The 17,300-nt window shown below is 34.3% G+C and overlaps 1 protein-coding gene across 11 annotated transcripts in view; it reads left to right on the top strand.

Annotated features, from left to right (window-relative positions):
- Nucleotides 1-16,216, top strand: part of FUT8 (fucosyltransferase 8) — a 187,533-nt gene extending 171,317 nt beyond the window's left edge. For all 11 annotated transcript variants that reach the window (XM_055796329.1, XM_055796305.1, XM_055796312.1 and 8 more), the window contains 4 exons: nucleotides 2,046-2,292; nucleotides 3,508-3,684; nucleotides 10,695-10,845; nucleotides 15,256-16,216. In XM_055796329.1, coding sequence (XP_055652304.1) covers nucleotides 2,046-2,292; nucleotides 3,508-3,684; nucleotides 10,695-10,845; nucleotides 15,256-15,573 — 893 coding nt within the window. In that variant the 3' untranslated portion in view covers nucleotides 15,574-16,216. The remainder of the gene's footprint in view (nucleotides 1-2,045; nucleotides 2,293-3,507; nucleotides 3,685-10,694; nucleotides 10,846-15,255) is intronic.
- Nucleotides 16,217-17,300: the final 1,084 nt, after the last annotated feature.

Here is a 17,300-nt window from a genome sequence, read left to right as displayed (position 1 = left end):
TATATGGCTGTTGCAAAGAGTTGTTTACTCCTTCAGGTTACCAGAGACTTACTCTTCACTGTTTTTATCCAAGCAAACAGTTGCTCTAAGTTTTACTGCATTTGCTACGTCATACTTTTTAAAGTGAGTGAAGACTAACAGGAAGTTTTTTTTCCATTGTACAGAATGATAATAAAGGTGATAAAAACTAGAAAGCTGTCAAAAAGTTTCCTAGAATTGTTCACACATCTGCATGTTTGATTACACAGTTGTGCTTAATCAGTGACGTCAAATGGCTGTGCTTTATCAGAAGTTTGTGTGTTTGGATTAAGTAGACTTATGCACCTTGCCCACTTCTAATTTTATGTAAACTGTTAACAAAATAGAACGTTGTTAAAAACAGTGATAATCACATTGATTCTTCGGGGTTTTTTTCATTTAAAAAAAAAACCCCACAGTTTAGGCATTGTCTGAACGCAACACTGTGTCTGTCAATTACGTTGTCAACAGTAACTGGCAAAAATCCTGAAGCATGAGGGGCTTCTGTAACCATTTCAAAATTCTAATTATAATAACAAGACATTCTTTGATCTGCATTTGTGAATATTTCACTTGATTTTCCATTTGTTAGCCATACTTTCAGTAGTAGTTCCCTTGTTGGGTCTCATACTGTGTAGTTTTACAAAGTAAGGAACTCTTAATCTTCTATATGAAATAACCATGATATTTTCAGTTCCTTTTCAAAAAGTAGTTTTTCATATATTAAAGTGCACTCATTAACACACCTGACAGTTAATTTTGCACAACCATAGAATTTAGGTAGACTCACTGGTATTAATGCAGCATTCTTGGCAATGTATGATGTAATCATGCGATAGTCATGATATTTCTAGGATTTTGTCACAAATATACTGAAATGTCTTTTAATGCATGTGAAAGTGTTCTAACCTTAGGGCTTTAAAACTGTTTTTAAAATAAAAATAGTTATCCTTGCACTTCAATGATTTTTTTCAGCCATTAGATTTACTTGATCATCAACAGTTGCATGAGTTTGATTTGCTTGTATTTAAAACAGTTTTCTCTCCTGGCTCTTGAGCATTAAACAGAGAACTAGCCACCTTTGCCAGTAAGCTCTGCAGACAATGAAAATATTCTTTTGGAGGAAATGAGTACACTAGAAATCTTATCTGAAATGTTCAGTTTTTCACAAATGTAATGCTTGGTATTATGTTTTCATGTATTATGATTCATTACAGTATATGAAAATAGCTTCAAATTATCAATTATGCAGACATGTTCGTGTAATTTGTAAAAACACTTAAAAATATTGAGTGCCTATTGAGCCTTGAATGAAAGTCCCATCTAAAACATCTGTATATTACAGTTTAGTTAGTATTTAAAAGGTGAGAAATTCTTACCTGTATGTAAATCACACGCTTGTATAGTGCTTGGCTGTTTTCCTTGATCTATTTAATTTTATATTTATCTTCATAGTTTAACTTTCAAGACAGGAATTGTTTCTCTTCATGTCCTTTCTCCCCTTCTGTCAGTAGAGTGGCTAATTCAGTGGTTCAAATGATGTCTGAAATGCTGAGATTTACTGCAAGAAAATGTACTCAAAAGAGCAGCAGAGTTGTATATTTTTTAGCAACTTCTTATGCCTTAAAATATTTATTTGTTTATTTTTTAAACAAGTAACTGATTTTTAAGCATTTTAGGTAACAAGTCTGTCCAAGTGAGCCTTAGCACATAGTAATGATGTATATAAAAAGGTATGAATATATAACGAGGTACACTTTTTATATTTTATTAACTACTAGCTGCTAAGAATTCAAGGACCTTCAACTTCATTCTACTGGAGTAGATTGTTAGATACAGTTTGTACATAAATCTAGTCTAAAACTGATTTTTATTAATTTTTTTAATGCTATTTGAAAAAGTAGAGCAAGGGTTTTTAGGTAGTCCTTTTGAAGTTGAAGATACAGTTTAGCTGATATGTTTGGGATGTTACTTGCCAATGGTAAAAGTAAACTACTTGACTCATCCTAGTATGTATTTTCAAACAGGTGAGGCTAATGATAAGGATGTTCAGGTGGTGGAACTTCCCATTGTTGACAGCTTACACCCACGGCCACCTTATCTACCCTTGGCTATCCCTGAAGACCTGGCTGATAGGCTAATTCGTGTACATGGGGATCCTGCAGTGTGGTGGGTCTCACAGTTTGTGAAATACTTGATTCGTCCACAGCCCTGGTTAGAAAAAGAAATAGAGGAAGCTACAAGGAAACTTGGTTTCAAACATCCAGTGATCGGGTGGGTATTTAGTTTTCTTTTTAACTGCCTGTGCTTTAATATGTGCATATAGTGATTCCTGTTCAGGACAAACTGTTTTACGATGGTTATCCAAGAGTCTCAAACATTTTGTGGGGAGAGAGGATGCTTTCTAGATGAAGCTGTTATTTTTTAACTGTGCATAATACAAGCTGATCACAAGGACTTCTTATGCATACTTGCCTATGTATAGCTGGACAGATGTATGTACAGGGCAGCTCAACAGAAGGTTTTTTTTTTCATATGTCCTTCCACACCTAGTAATGTAATACGGAATTCCATTCATGTAATTGCCTTACAGCTTGTACTCCAGATGTTTTTCTGTCTGAGTCTTCTTTTCGAGTGTGTATAGCCTTTGCCTTTGAGGAAAAAAGGCTAAGCCTACATTTTACATGCCACAATCCACAACTAATGTTTGTTGTTGGCTGCACTGAACATGGTATGTGCCTTTCCTTTTCCTGCTGATGTTTTCACTATTGTTGTTTCTTACAGTAGCTATGAATTGGAAAGGTCTATATAGGGACATGTGGGGAGAAACAAGGAAAGCACCTATGGGCAGTAAAGAGCAGCTTGTGGAAGAAAGGTTTTACTGTCACGTAATGTGAAAAATATTGCTGCCGCTGTCTGCTTCCCTTGCCAGAATTTTCCTTCAATCCTTAATCTTTCTTTTGTAGGAGTACACAATATATCTGTCTTAAAGTTAGTTGGCTTTTGACCATTCAGTTGGTAGGCTGCTTCACCACTGGCAGATCTGAAGACTTGTTAGGTTTCAAGCATATTTTTAACTACCTTCATTCAAATGCAGCATTGTAGCTGGTGTCCCAATATATCCATGATGCAAACATTCTGATTTTGCTTTTGAGCTATATTGATCAAGCATTATCTAACTACACTGGATAGCTTAACCTTCTGCACAAAAGGAATACTTTGTGTGCTATAATTAAATCTCTTTTATTCTTATCTTTCAGTTACCCTTTGACTTCCTTGCAAGTTTATTATATTGCTTTCAAGAACAGGCTGACACCTAACTTCATGTTGTCAGTGTGTCAATGAGTTTAAATCCTTCCTCGTTTTGTGTAGGGATTCAATTTAGTATGTATTCTAAAAGTACAGGCATGAAACTTAAATTTAAAATTTCAGTTGCTAAATTATGTATTGTACTCATAAATTGAATTCCTAGTTTCTGCCTTTTTTCAGTGTTCACGTCCGAAGGACAGACAAAGTAGGGACAGAAGCAGCATTTCATCCCATTGAAGAATATATGGTACATGTTGAAGAGCGGTTTGAACTTCTTGCTCGCAGAATGCATGTTGATAAAAAAAGAGTTTATTTGGCTACAGATGACCCTTCATTATTGCAAGAGGCAAAATCCAAGTAAGATGACTTATGTTTTTATTACAATTTTTCTCCTTCTGGTTAGCTTTATATTTTCTGACTATTGTGTATATCTTAGTACCTAAATTTTGTTGTTATTATTTATACAGTTAGGATTGCATTTCAGCTTTCAGTGATTTTGACTTTTCTCTCAGATATTCTCTTTTTTTTGATGATTGTTTTTCCCAAGTATGATTTTCAAACCATAATGTTAGAAATCTAGAAGGTTGAGCAAGATACCTGTGACTAAATAAACCGATTCTGTAAAAGGGAAGTGAAAATACAAATAATTACGTCAAACTTCTTATAGAACATATGTATTGAGAAGAAACTATTCAGAAATAATGTAAAAACTAGTTCATGTATTAAGAAGTTTCACCTGTCCAAACAATAATAATCTATTATTTCACTGTATTTTTCTTAGGTTATGATGTTTATGATGTATAAACAATTTCAAAAATGCTTATTGCCATGACTATGGAAACTTGGATGGATATTTCAGATACCTTGAACTTAATCATATTCATTACTGAGTACAAATCAGCATGTTTTCAATTTCAGTACCGTGTATTTGTCTCCTGAATAACTCCTATTTCTGTTTCCAACATTTTATATCCCTTGAGCAGAATAATACGTATTTTTTTTCATTTAAGCAGGGAATTTAATACTTTTTAAAAGTAAGGTAACTCAGAAGTGGCAATTTTTTGAGCTGTTTTGCTCTTGGTAGACTTGCTTAGAAAAATTGTAAGAGAACATACTGGATTACAAAGTTTCTTTGGCAGATACAAGGTAAGCAGAAAATGTTATTTTGTGGTAGAGGAATTTTCTACAGCATTGCGAACCTGCCTATTTCAATTGTGATATTTTTATTTGTCTTTCAGCCTGTAAAGGGCTGCTATTTAAAATTACGGAGTTTTGAAAAAAACTAAATGAACATACACAACTCCAGATGATGACAATCTAATCCTTCCTTTTTTGTATATGTAGAGACAAGAACAGTAGCAGAAACAATTATGATAACATAATATTTAAAGTGCAAATCTGAACAATGAAAAGACAGGTAATACAAAATTGAGGCTATAGTATTTAATTTGTTACATTGTCCTAAATAATTTTAATTACTGTTTGTAACATATTCGAATTCAATATTGCTTTAACAGCTTTAGTTATGCATTTGTTTTTTATTTATGTTCAATTTATAATCCTTAGCACTGTATACAATAGCTTTGTGAATAATAGAGATGTACTACTTACGTAAATATATCATCCCAAGATTCCAATAGTAACAAAATCTAATAGTCAAATTGTGACTTGCTCAGTAGAACAGTACTGAATTTTATTAAGCATTGCAGTTTCTGTGGCAGTTTGAAGTCCATTCCAAATCATACTTTTATTGAAGTATGATAAGATACAGCTCATTACAGGTTGCCCAGAAAAGTTCTGGATGCCCCTTTCCCTGGAAGTGTTCAAGGCCAGGCTGGATGGGGGTTTGAGGAACCTGATCTGGTGGAAGGTGTCCCTGCCCATAGCAGGGGGGTGGAACTAGATGATCTGTAATGTCCATTCCAACCCAAACCTTTCTGTGATTCTGTGGTTACTACAGCATTGATTTTTACGTATTCTGAAGAAAAGCCATAGAATCTAAGTAGTGAAGAATTTTTATGTGTTGCTGTTGAGTTTTCACATCATAGTTTATACTGACACTAATTTCCTAAATTGCTTGCACTCTACTGTTGCTTACAATTGAGTAGGCGGCTTTTGAAACTTCCTGTGATTTCGTAGAACACAGGATGTGATTTGTTGCTTCAGCATCGAAGGGCATCTGAAGACAGGTTAAGGTCAGGTTTTGGGGAATAAAGAACATTTTGTTCCTCCTCTTGTGAAGAAAACTACGAATCAGTTTACATTTCTGACAAAGTTCTAGTCACATTGAACTACCAAGCTTTGATAGAAACAGCTGTCACATTGTAGCGCAGTAGCTTATGTTGCATTCAGTATTGGGAGCAGTAATATTAGTAAGTACTAGATATTTTATGTCTCTCTACATGAGAGTGGCTGTCAAGCAAAACTGGCATTTAAATAATGAAAAATTAGCCAACATTTGCATGAATAGGCATGTTCTTTCTATTAAGAGAAGTATTTCAAACTATTCATAGTCATGAAAACAGAAATGTTTTGACTTAAGTTTCAGAAATTTCCTTTGCAGTCTGATGTCTACCAACTGCAAGTACAGTAGTAAAGATAGTGGAGTCAGTACTATCAGTTTGTAGAGTATTTTTGTTTGTTTTGTTTTTAAAAATATAGTGATACATTTTCAGGATTAGGATGATACAGAGCAACATGATTAGAGAGGAACATGGTTAAGAGTTGAACAGCTGTATGATTATATGATTGAAGCACTTGACAACTTCTGGTAAGCAGAGGTCATTGTCTTAGATAAGTGATATGTTAGTGATGGTGTAAATTTCTTTTTACTTGATTCATTTAATAGTTTCCAAACACAAATTTTTGAATTGCTAGTATATGTGTTTCTTGTCTATAATGTTATTTTAGAATCTTCTCTCTTTAAAGGTAGAGTATTCAAAATAATGTAGCTGAACAACATACACATACATTTTTGAGAAACTGTATTTAATGTCTTTTCTGTTTATGTATGAATCTCTTTAGGTCTTTTTCTCATGTATATTCAAGAAATTACATTCTTCCTTTCAGGATGTCTACCTGTGAAGTCATCTGTATTTTTTTTTTCAGTAATTTGCCTCCTTTATGAGCTTTTTTCCAGCACTTATGAAAGCTTTTTTTCTACCCTATTTCACTGTTTACTTCCACAATAGCAAGTTAATGTCTCTTCTCCCTGTGTACTATCGGTAGTTTAGCTGTTGCAACCCTCCTTGCCCCCAAGTCATAGTATATCTGATATATAGAATTCAGTAGTGCTTCAAAATTCTTCAGTCTGATGAACAGCTCATACATTTTCCAATTATTTTTAGAGCAAGATTTGAGCAAACATTATTTCTTACTTCATCTGTTTACACACATCCTCACAAGTTCTTTCAGAGGGAAGAAAACTCACATTGCCCATTCTGGACACTTCCCCAGTCCTAGTGAATTGAAAACAGGAGCTTGGGACTCATCTTGGTTTGCACCTGCTGCACAGCATAGCAATGAGTTGTAGTTACACAACTAGTTGATCAGCTTCTGAAACCAATTGGAACTTGAAATAGTGTCATAACTGTGATTGGTTTGTATCCTTATCTGAGGCTGGTAGGTGCAGGATGGAAAGATTTTGAGCTATCCCTTCCCCACCTTCTTCTGACTTTTTCTTATCCCCTTTTCCTTGTGGGAAAAAATAAAATCCTTCCTGGCCTGTATATGTGTTTCAAAAATCTGTTAGTAGCTTTAGAAGAATTACATATTGGTTTTAGATATGTGGAGGAGATACTAGGGACAGACTTTTTAGTAGGGCATGTAGTGATAGGACAAGGGGTAATGGCTTTAAAAGAGTGTAGATTTAGATCAGCTATTAGGAAGATATTCTTTACTGTGAGGGTGCTGAGGCGCTGCCACAGGCTGCCCAGAGCAGCTGTGGATGCCCCATCCCTGGCAGTGCTCAAGGCCAGGCTGGATGAGGCTCTGGGCAACCTGGTCTAGTGGCAGGTGTCCCTGTCCATGGCTGGGGGCTTGGAACTAGATGATCTTTAAGGTCCCTTTCAGCCCATTCTGTGGTTCTGTTATAATACTACATATACGTAGTCAGATACAAAGAAAACAGTATTCTGCCAGTTTCCATTCTTTGCTTTTATCTTAACAGTCTCGTTGCTTCCTGTTATAGGGAAGAGAATGTGTGGGCAATTTCTTTGGAAAGCTAGTAAGGATCCTACAAAATACTGTATTTAGATGATTCTGTCGGTAAGAATATGACATCTTATTATTTAATATTCATTTACCATGCATTCAGGAACCCTAGTAATAGGATCATGCCTGAGTTCTGCTTAAAAAGAAAAAAAAAAAATCCCCCAAAGCTTACAATGTAAGTATTGCATTAATCATAATATAAATACAAATGGAAAAGGGAATAGAAGGAAGCAAGAGCTAACTATAGAGCTTTAGAAGTTTCATTTCCTTTATTCTTCGTAGTCGTTGTGGTAAGAATAGGTTTAAATAGAATCTAAAGCACTATAGTGAGTGGGAAGGAGAATTAAACCTTACCTGATGCAGTAAGTTCAGGGGGCCACATATGGCTAAACTTGAGAGGGGTATTGGCTTGGCCTTTTACTGTATTTTTATCTTCTGCTTTCAGCCTGTGTTGGAGACAGGATGGTAGACCAGAAGATTTTTGGTCACGCTGGGTATGGCTGCTGTTATACTCACATGTTAGGGTGTTTAAAAGAAACCTCTTTTCCCAGGCATGAATAATGCATTTTGTATGTGGGGCAGTGTAAAAGTACTTGTGTGAAAACTTAAACATGTGAGTAGATAAAAGCTAAGCTTGGATCACTGGTTTGAAGAAATAGGTTCTGAAACTGTTGGTTAGGTGAATTTGGATCAACTTTACAAAGTGGAATTAAAAGCATCTCAAAGACTGTTTCCAGGAAAAAAAGGGGAGGAAGGAGAAAATTTTAAATGTATGCATAAGAAGATGTATAAATAATTTTGATGATTTTTATTTTTTTTTTACCAGATCCAGTATAACACATTTTGGTGTGCTTCGTTTGTTAAGTTATTAGACTGATCTTTTGCTAGTAAGAAACCAGATTCTTCAAGAAACGTTCTTTTTTCTCTACTCAGGATGTGGATTATGATTTTTGAAGTCTGAAGAAGTGATTCATTTTAGCAGTATTCCTGACGTGATGAACTTGCAAAGGGATATGCAAATATCTTTACTATGTTCACTTTCCCTAGGAGTGACATCTTCTGTTAAACTTTCTTCATGTTGCTTGTTGCCTCCTGCTCAAATTTGTGTCATGGAAATAAGACTGATGCCCATTTCTGTTCCTCAGCTAGTTTTCCCAGCAGAGTATGACAGATGGGTTTGGTCTGTACTTTTTGTTTTTAAAAAGTACTAATGTGCCACACAATAGAAACAGAAATAGAATGTGTCACTAATATTGTGTTGTATTTTGTTGTATTTTGAGAGCTGGTTAAATATTGAAAAAAACAGACATGAGAAGATAAGAAAGAAAATTATCGTCGTGATAGAGTTTATCTTGAAAAAGTCTTTATTGATCCATATGCTCCTGTAATTTCTCAGAAGAGGTTTTATCAGTTATTCCAGATGAATAATATTTCCGCCTTTTTTGGCTGGTTTCTTTTGTTTTGTCTAGTTCTTAACTTAACATGAACTTTCCCTGACTTTCATGATTGGATGCACACTTCAAAGTTGTCATGCGATCTCTGGGAAACTTACCATACGTGTATTTTTTCTTAGAGCAGGTGTTTCTCTTCGTAAGAAAAAATCTATTAAAATCACTGTGATGATAAATTAAAATTCTTCCTCAGATTTCCAAGTTTTGCACACAACTGCCTGATATGCTCTTGAGATAAATTTCCTGACTTGGTAGCATGGCTAGTGAATGTTAGATGGAAAAGCCCGCTATCTTTTCCCTTTTCACTTTCGAAAACAGTTTTCCCATTGTTTTAACATTAAAATTGAGTAAATTAGGCATATTCTTACAAGACTTTGTCATAGTCATGTCTACCATGTGTCCAGACTGTATCCACGTGCTGCACTGCTGTACTGAAGTGTGTGCTAACTTTTCCAGAACCCGTGAGTGTAAACCTTATTTTGAACAATGTTCAGTATAGGACCGTCAGGCTTTGAAGCATCCAGTTACAGGTCTAAGTTATTGTTGCTCCAGCATTACAGCCTGCTCTATATTCTGATTATCTTTATTAAACAGTATAAGAAAGTTTAATTCTTACAAATGTAATATTAGCTGCCTTACTATCGTATGTAATATATTGCTTTATAATTGCTGTGGAGTTGTAAATTTGAAAAATAGATTTTAATTATTTTATAATTAGTCCTGTAGTTGAAATTTTGTAGTTGGCAGGTTAGTCTTATGAAATGCACTTCATGATTAGATTATAGTTATTGTGTGACAGCAATGTCATTATCACCATTTTTACATCTACCTGGATTTTTTCTTATAAAACTTATTTTTGTTAGGAGGCTGACTGAAAATTTAATGAATTTGTGCTACATTTTATAGTTTATTTCAGTTTTTCAGCAAAGGGGTACAAATGTTTTGAGAAAGATCATTCCTTTTCAGAATTCTAAAAAGTGGGGCTTTTTTCCTTTAAAGATCATTGTTTTAAAAAGTGAATTTTATTTTTAAAATAATATAAACCAAAGTTTTATATTTCAAATAAAACTATTTTGACTTAAAGTATTACTATTTTATGATACGTCAAGAAAGGCATGCTGACATGAAATTTTACATTTCTTTTATTTCCTTGTGACCAGTAAATTGCAAAAGTAGTTCTCCATGCAGCCTTAATATCTGTGAAAGACTACTTTTTTTTTTTTTTTTTAAATTTAGCTTAGTTTATTTAATATGTCCCTTTTACAGGTGACTGTTCTCGTACAGTGTCATAATCGGTATGTAACGGAGTATGGTAGTAAGGAAAATGTAGTCTAGTAAAGACACAATTCTGTGTTCTGTTTAGTAGTAGAGAACTTAAAGTGATCTGAGTATATTTCATCTAAAATCAGTAGTGTTAGCAGAATGTGGTGTATACTTCCTGATACTTTTTCACTTCCTTTACAGTGTTGAATCTCAGACAGACTTACAGCATCTTTTTATTTAATTTTCTTTTTTTCTGGATAAAGGCATCCTTGGAGGCAGCAGAAACATTCTAGAGCGTTCAACAAAATTATAATTAATTCCCTGTAAAGCAGAGACTCACTTAAAACAAATTAACAACCTTGTCTTGCAGCAAACATGATGATGCTTTAAAAAAAAAAAAAAGACAACTTTGCTTTTTAACAATTTATTATATTTTTACAGGTATCCAAATTATGAATTTATCAGTGATAACTCCATATCCTGGTCAGCAGGACTTCATAACCGGTACACTGAAAACTCCCTAAGAGGTGTTATTCTGGATATTCACTTTTTGTCTCAGGCAGACTTCCTGGTCTGTACATTTTCATCCCAGGTAAACTGCAATGCAAATACAATATACAGTATATATACCAATTCTAATCTTAGTTTTCTTTCATGCCTCTTTATCTTATTCTCAGTGCACTCTCATGAAAATTTCAGGGAAGGATTAAAGGCTTGGTGTGCTATGTGAAAATTTAGAGGATTGTAAGCAGTGGTTGATTACTTCAGTTGAAGTTACTGGCTTAATTAAGACTTTTGAAATAAGCAGGAAATAATAAACATTTTAAGAGTTCCTTGCTTTGCATAAAGTTAATGTATAACTTGAATCCATCCATTTCTGTGCAGCTTAGTTAAGGCATCTAAACTTTTAAGCATGTTTAACACTTTTAAATTTTGCATAAAATTAATATATGACTTGTGTCCATTCATTTCTACACATCATTTCACTCTAGTGGAGCTCAAACATGTCTGCTGTTGCCTTAGTTGATTGTCGGAATGGAAAGAATGAAAAAAGCAGACCTTTAGTTTCTCTTAAGTCTGTTGTGTTTATAGCAATCCAGCAGCAGCACAATAAATATGAATTCTGACCACTGTAATCTGTAGAGACTTCTTGTTGCAGATAAATTATATGCTACAAGCTTTCTTTCTTGAGTGATCTGATGAAGCAAGTTGGAGTCCATTAGAAAACTAAATCATGTAATGTCATGGTTGGCATTTTCTTCTTTGTTACGTCATATTGTATATTAATAAACTATATAATGTAAAGCTGTTGTAAGATTACAGTAGATCAGAAAGCAGTATTTTGTGACTGATATGCTGATTCACCTGATTGAAGTATAGCAAAATATGACTGAAACCAAAGAGAGTGAATGTTTTTTACCTGCTCTTGTCATACATGCTCTTAGTTGACACTCGTAGTTAGGAAAGCATTCAACTATAGAAGGTGATTATGATCACCCATGATCATACTGTTACACAGAAGTAGACGCAAAATGGAATGTTAAAATTCACTTTAAAAAGACATGTTATCCACAGTCTCAAACGTCATTACAGTGCAGAAGACAATTTGCAATTAGATAGGTAATAAGCATAATAGTAATGCTAATATATGGTTAATACAGTGATACATTGACCTTGACAGCCAGAATTTGTAGTAACATTACTATTGCAAGAAGACAGCAAAACCAGAAAAAGTATAGAGAAGCCTCTTATCCCTCAATCATGCTCGTGGATACATTCTTTTTTTTTTCACTGTTAACCAAACCCAGTGAAGAAAATTACATTTTATAGTATATTTAGAAGGTTATATAATATAAGCTACATCAAGATATGAATAAATTCCAAAGTAAGAAGCCTAAGAAAAGCTTGTGAGGAGCCATCCACTTTTGTAATAATGTTTAATCCAGCTGAAGTATATCCACTGAATGCATATCACAATGAAAGAGGTGATTGTCAGTTAAGACCTAGGGCTGTATATCTTAAATGCAGCACATGCATTGGTGTAGAGACAGTTACTATTCTGAAGGAAGAGTTACGTGCTCTTGGATAAAAGCTTAATAAGAAACCTGTAACATTTTCTCCTGTTATTATATTCAGATAGTTGGTTTAAGTGGTAAATATTTGCTTTAAAGAAAACACTGCGTGTAGACATAGAAGAAACATTTAAATATAGGTCAGACTGCTTGGACAGAATATATTGTAAGTGGTGGAGTCATTTCAAAAGAAGAATATATGTTAAAATACATTGACAAATTTAAGGTAATATAGGTTGATGCCCAGAGGTCATCTGGTACAACCCCCTTTGAGGGTACCTCTGAGGTACCTGGTATCTCTGAGCTTGTTTCTCATTCTGCACCTCCCTGCATTTGACAATAGACATGTTTGCTGGATGACATACTTGGTTTTCCAGAGTTGCAGAAAATTCTACTGAAGTCTAGGAAATCCTGTATTAGACTCTCAATAGCTGGGACTGTGAATTTGGACCAACCATCTCTTAATTTATTCTGGGCAATTTCTTGTACTTTAATAACTCAAATTCTTCAAAAATCATTTTGCACCAGTTTTGCTGGTCATATGGCAATGTGAATCTCTACAGTATCTTCATATATTGGGCTTTTCTAAGGTCTTTTGCAAGTTTTCCCACTGTTCAGAGAGATTTCTCTTTTATGCATTTAAAATTTGATCCTCTGATCTCTAACATTTGAACTACCATCTCCTTTCATCAATGAAATAAACAGCTTGGTAATTACTTTGGCATTGAAGGTAAGCAAAATCAGGCTGTTAATGACAGTCTTTTGTCCAGTCTGTATGAAGATAAAGGATAAGAGTGTAGTCTAATTTATTTCCAGTGTGATTTTGGACTTTCACATTAATCAATTGTATGCTGACTTTTTTTCCATTTTCTGTTCCTTGCCAAAGTGAGTCAAAACTTCATTACAGAGGTGTTAAGGGAAAATTACAGTATATGTGAATAGAATCAGGCTCTTTAGGAAGTCACCTATATTAATTATTACTTTTGCTACCAAAACTAAATGAATACTGATATAAGATGAAGAATAGATATTTCATTAAAATACTGTTGTTAAAGCAATTAGGCCCATCAAGTGATGTGGAGTCAAGGAAACAGTCTACCTTGGCACTGTATTTTGGCAACGTTGCCTTAATTGAGATGCATGGAAAAACCACATTGTAGTTACACAAATCATGACACAGTAGCAGAATTAAGATTACACATTAAAGCAAAAGAGGTTTTTTGTCTCTTCAGTCTTAATTTAGATGAAATTGTAGCTCCCTCTGCCCGATTTTTCTTCATAATCTCATTTCCTTCTAGGACTTATTAGTCTTTGTATTTTGCATTGTACATGTAAGTATGCAGGCTGGAAGACAAATGAACCTGTAAATAAAAAACGGGAGGCTGGCTTTAACTGTAGTTCTCTATGTGGATTCTTTGCCTACTGCCTTCAACAGCTTACAGTTTAGTTACTGAGGTTTGGCACTACAAAGGAAACAGTTGCCAAGAGGAGATGTTGTATGTTTTGTATCAGGTATGCAGAACACTTACACTCACTAAAAACTATTTCTAATGAAAAGATTTAAAATTTCTTACGGAGTGTTTGTGTATCCTCCTCCTGGGGTGCACATGCGTGCAGAGAAAAAAAACATCAGAAACAATTGAAGAAGCTATAAAATAAACTCTTGCCAATGTATGGGTAATCAAATTTGTTTCTATATTATGGGGTGTAACAAGTACTTTGAAATAATTAACTTCAACCTTATTTTCTGAAAGCTATTTCTTCAAAGTTATTTCCAAGAATAGGGAGGGTTAAAAGGTATTATTACATTTTTAAAGTAAATGCCTCTCTCGTGCTAGGAAAGTACAAATATGTCTAGTCTGAATGATTAAAGTTCTATTCACCATATCTTCAGAGGGAGAAGAGTAAAATAAAGCTTTACTGTATTTACCTAAAGTGAAAATTATGAAAAAGCTCAAATGCTTCTTCATATTAAAGAAGCACCTTCTACTGTACTGTTAGTTTATGAGGCTTACACAAAATCAGAGAAAGATATAGTGATGTAGGTTAGAAGCCAGAAAGTTAACAGTGGCCAAATCAGACACCTTACAGAGAAGAGCTTTCTAGCCAACTGTTGAAAAGCGCTTTGTTTAAAATAGCGGCAGCCTTTTGTGTGTCTGGCAGCTCTTAAGAGATACAATGTGATTCTGATGTGGGGTCCTGTTTTCAATCGGAAGAAAATTCCCTTCATAAAATGTGATACAATGACACTTCAAAATACATATATCTCCTCACCATCATTATTGTCTTGCTGGAATTCAGTTTCGTTTAGTTGTCTTCCAAGTTGCCAACAGTCATAATTCTATTACTGTTCTAATATTAACAGCATTTTAAAGCCTTGGACTTCTGGAACTGCTTGATTGTGAAAATTGGAGCTTGCTTTAGAAAAGTAAATATAAAGCCTCTTTATTGCAGAATAAATTTTGAAAATGTAAGTTCTAAAGTTTTGAAGGAAAGTAAAATACATTTTTTATTAGTAGTAGAAAAGGAAAACAGGTTGCTTTTACATTTGATTGGCTACATATTCATTTTAGAAATCAGGATGGCTAGTGTTCATATAGATGTTACCAGTTTTTACTCAAAGTAAACTGTTCTAATTATCTGTTTGTTTATTTACCAGATCTGATCACCAGAGTACTAATTGAAATAAGCAAAATTGAATGCCTCTTGTTAGTAAATATGCAGGCTTTTTGTGTGGGTTTTTTTTTTCTGGTTGGTTTGGTTTTGGGGGGGTTTTGGGTGGTAGTGGTGGAAGGTGTGTGAATCTTTTTTTATTTTAATTCAACTTGATCCTTTTGCGTGTCCCTTTGTTACACACTGGTTGCTGACTTCTGTGGTTTATTGCAGGCATACACAATATTTATAACTTCTCTTTTGTTTTTATTTCTAAGGTTTGTCGAGTTGCCTATGAAATTATGCAGACATTGCATCCAGATGCTTCAGCGTATTTCCATTCTTTGGATGATATCTACTACTTTGGGGGACAGAATGCCCACAACCAGATTGCTATTTATGCTCATCATCCACGAACTGCTGATGAAATTCCTATGGAACCTGGAGATATAATTGGAGTAGCTGGAAACCACTGGGATGGTTATTCAAAAGGCATCAATAGGAAATTAGGAAGAACAGGCCTGTACCCATCCTATAAAGTTAAGGAGAAAATTGAGACAGTCAAGTATCCTACATACCCAGAGGCTGACAAGTAGATTAAAAAGAAGACATTTGGTGGTAATTGTCAATTTTGATTGGTTGAAACCAGTCAACACACTAACTAATGGCTTATATGGGATTTCGATTTGCATTTTAACATGCAGTTAAAATCAAAGCCTTTAGCAATGAAACTGGATAAGAAGCTGAGAACAAATGGATGGGCTATTATCTGGACTTACTCTTAAACATTTTTTGTTATATGCACTCTCACACATGCACACACAAACCCACGTACAACAGGAAAACTGTTGTTTTATACTTTTTGTCTCTTTTCAGGATTTGTCCCAGTCATTAGTCTTACATGAGCTTTGGGCTCTTTTCTCTGTCTTTAATTGACAATAATGTTCAGATTTATAACACTGCCACATTGTGTAATTTGAGTGATATGAACATATTTTGTATGTGCAAAATTTAAAACATGGTGCCTATATTTGAAAAAATTGTGACCTTTTTAGAAGAGCCATGCCTATTTCACAGTGGGCAAGAGTCAATCTTCAACTGGTGTTACCGTGACCACTGAACTTGCTTCAGACAACAGATTCAGATTTCAGACTAGATTTCTTTACACGTTTATTTTTAGCATTCCATTGATTACTTCTCATCATTAATAAAATAAAGGATACATCCAACAATAAAATAGTCACTGTCTGTTAGGAGCTTTTGTAAACAATACCATGAACAGATTCTTTAGTACTGATGGTGTTCTGGACATTGCCTTTGAGGAAAAAACAACCAAGCAAACCACAAAACCTACAGAGAAAAAAATAGCTCAAGTTTCACTGAATTTTTAAACACTTGCTATGTAGTAAACAAATGCTTAGTGACACAGTGGTGCTCAGCTCTCTGGACAGTGAGTTCCAGCAGAATGACTTCAGTTGCTCAGTTCCTTACACTTACTCGCTAGCTCTGTTCTTTTACTTTCTGTGTTTCTTTTCTGAAAATACTTTTTTTAGAGTATGATAGATGTCCATTTATCACTGTGGCATTGAATGTAGTTACTTTTAAGTAAAATACTTAAGGTTATCCCATTTATAGAAGATGCCAATCTAGAGTGCTCTAAAAAATTTGAACAATTTACCCCAAAAATAGTAGGCTCCAAGAAAACATAGGCAAGGATTAATTTTTATGCATGACATAAAATTTTTACTAATTCTTAGTTTTTTGAAATCTGTTGCTGGTCTGCTCTTTATTAAGGAAAGAGATAATTTACAAAACAATTTTACAAACACATTTGTAGATTTGGGGGGTTGTGTGTATATATACATATTAAAAAAAAATGTATAAGATATGAAGAGATTGTTTCCAAATGGGAAGAATATTAATAGCATTATGCAGATTCCAGTACAATCCAGTCTAGAGTACTGGAAGTGCAGAAAATGTTTGATGATCAGATACCAAGAAAATGCCATACGTGTAAAGACTAAAAAAGCATGGTTGGTTGACCTTAACAAACCAAAAGTTATAAGGATATTTAATTATATTTATGAATAGACTAAAGACGGTGTTGACAGAAAGAATGGATGCACTTGACCATGAATATATTTTAGACTGAAAAGTGAAAGGAAATCTTTTGCAGTATGAAATTCAGCAACAGTCTTCCAATTGAAATAGTGGTGAGTAAGATGGAATTTGCTGGGTATGTAAAGGAATTAACAAAGTAGTTCTCTCTGAAATTACTTGCAGGACTGATCCTGTAGATCCCTTTCACTTTTGTGTTCCTCAA

The sequence above is a fragment of the Falco peregrinus genome, chromosome 1, assembly GCF_023634155.1.
Source record: "Falco peregrinus isolate bFalPer1 chromosome 1, bFalPer1.pri, whole genome shotgun sequence".
Taxonomy (NCBI): domain Eukaryota; kingdom Metazoa; phylum Chordata; class Aves; order Falconiformes; family Falconidae; genus Falco; species Falco peregrinus.
This window is presented reverse-complemented; position numbering and strand designations above follow the sequence as displayed.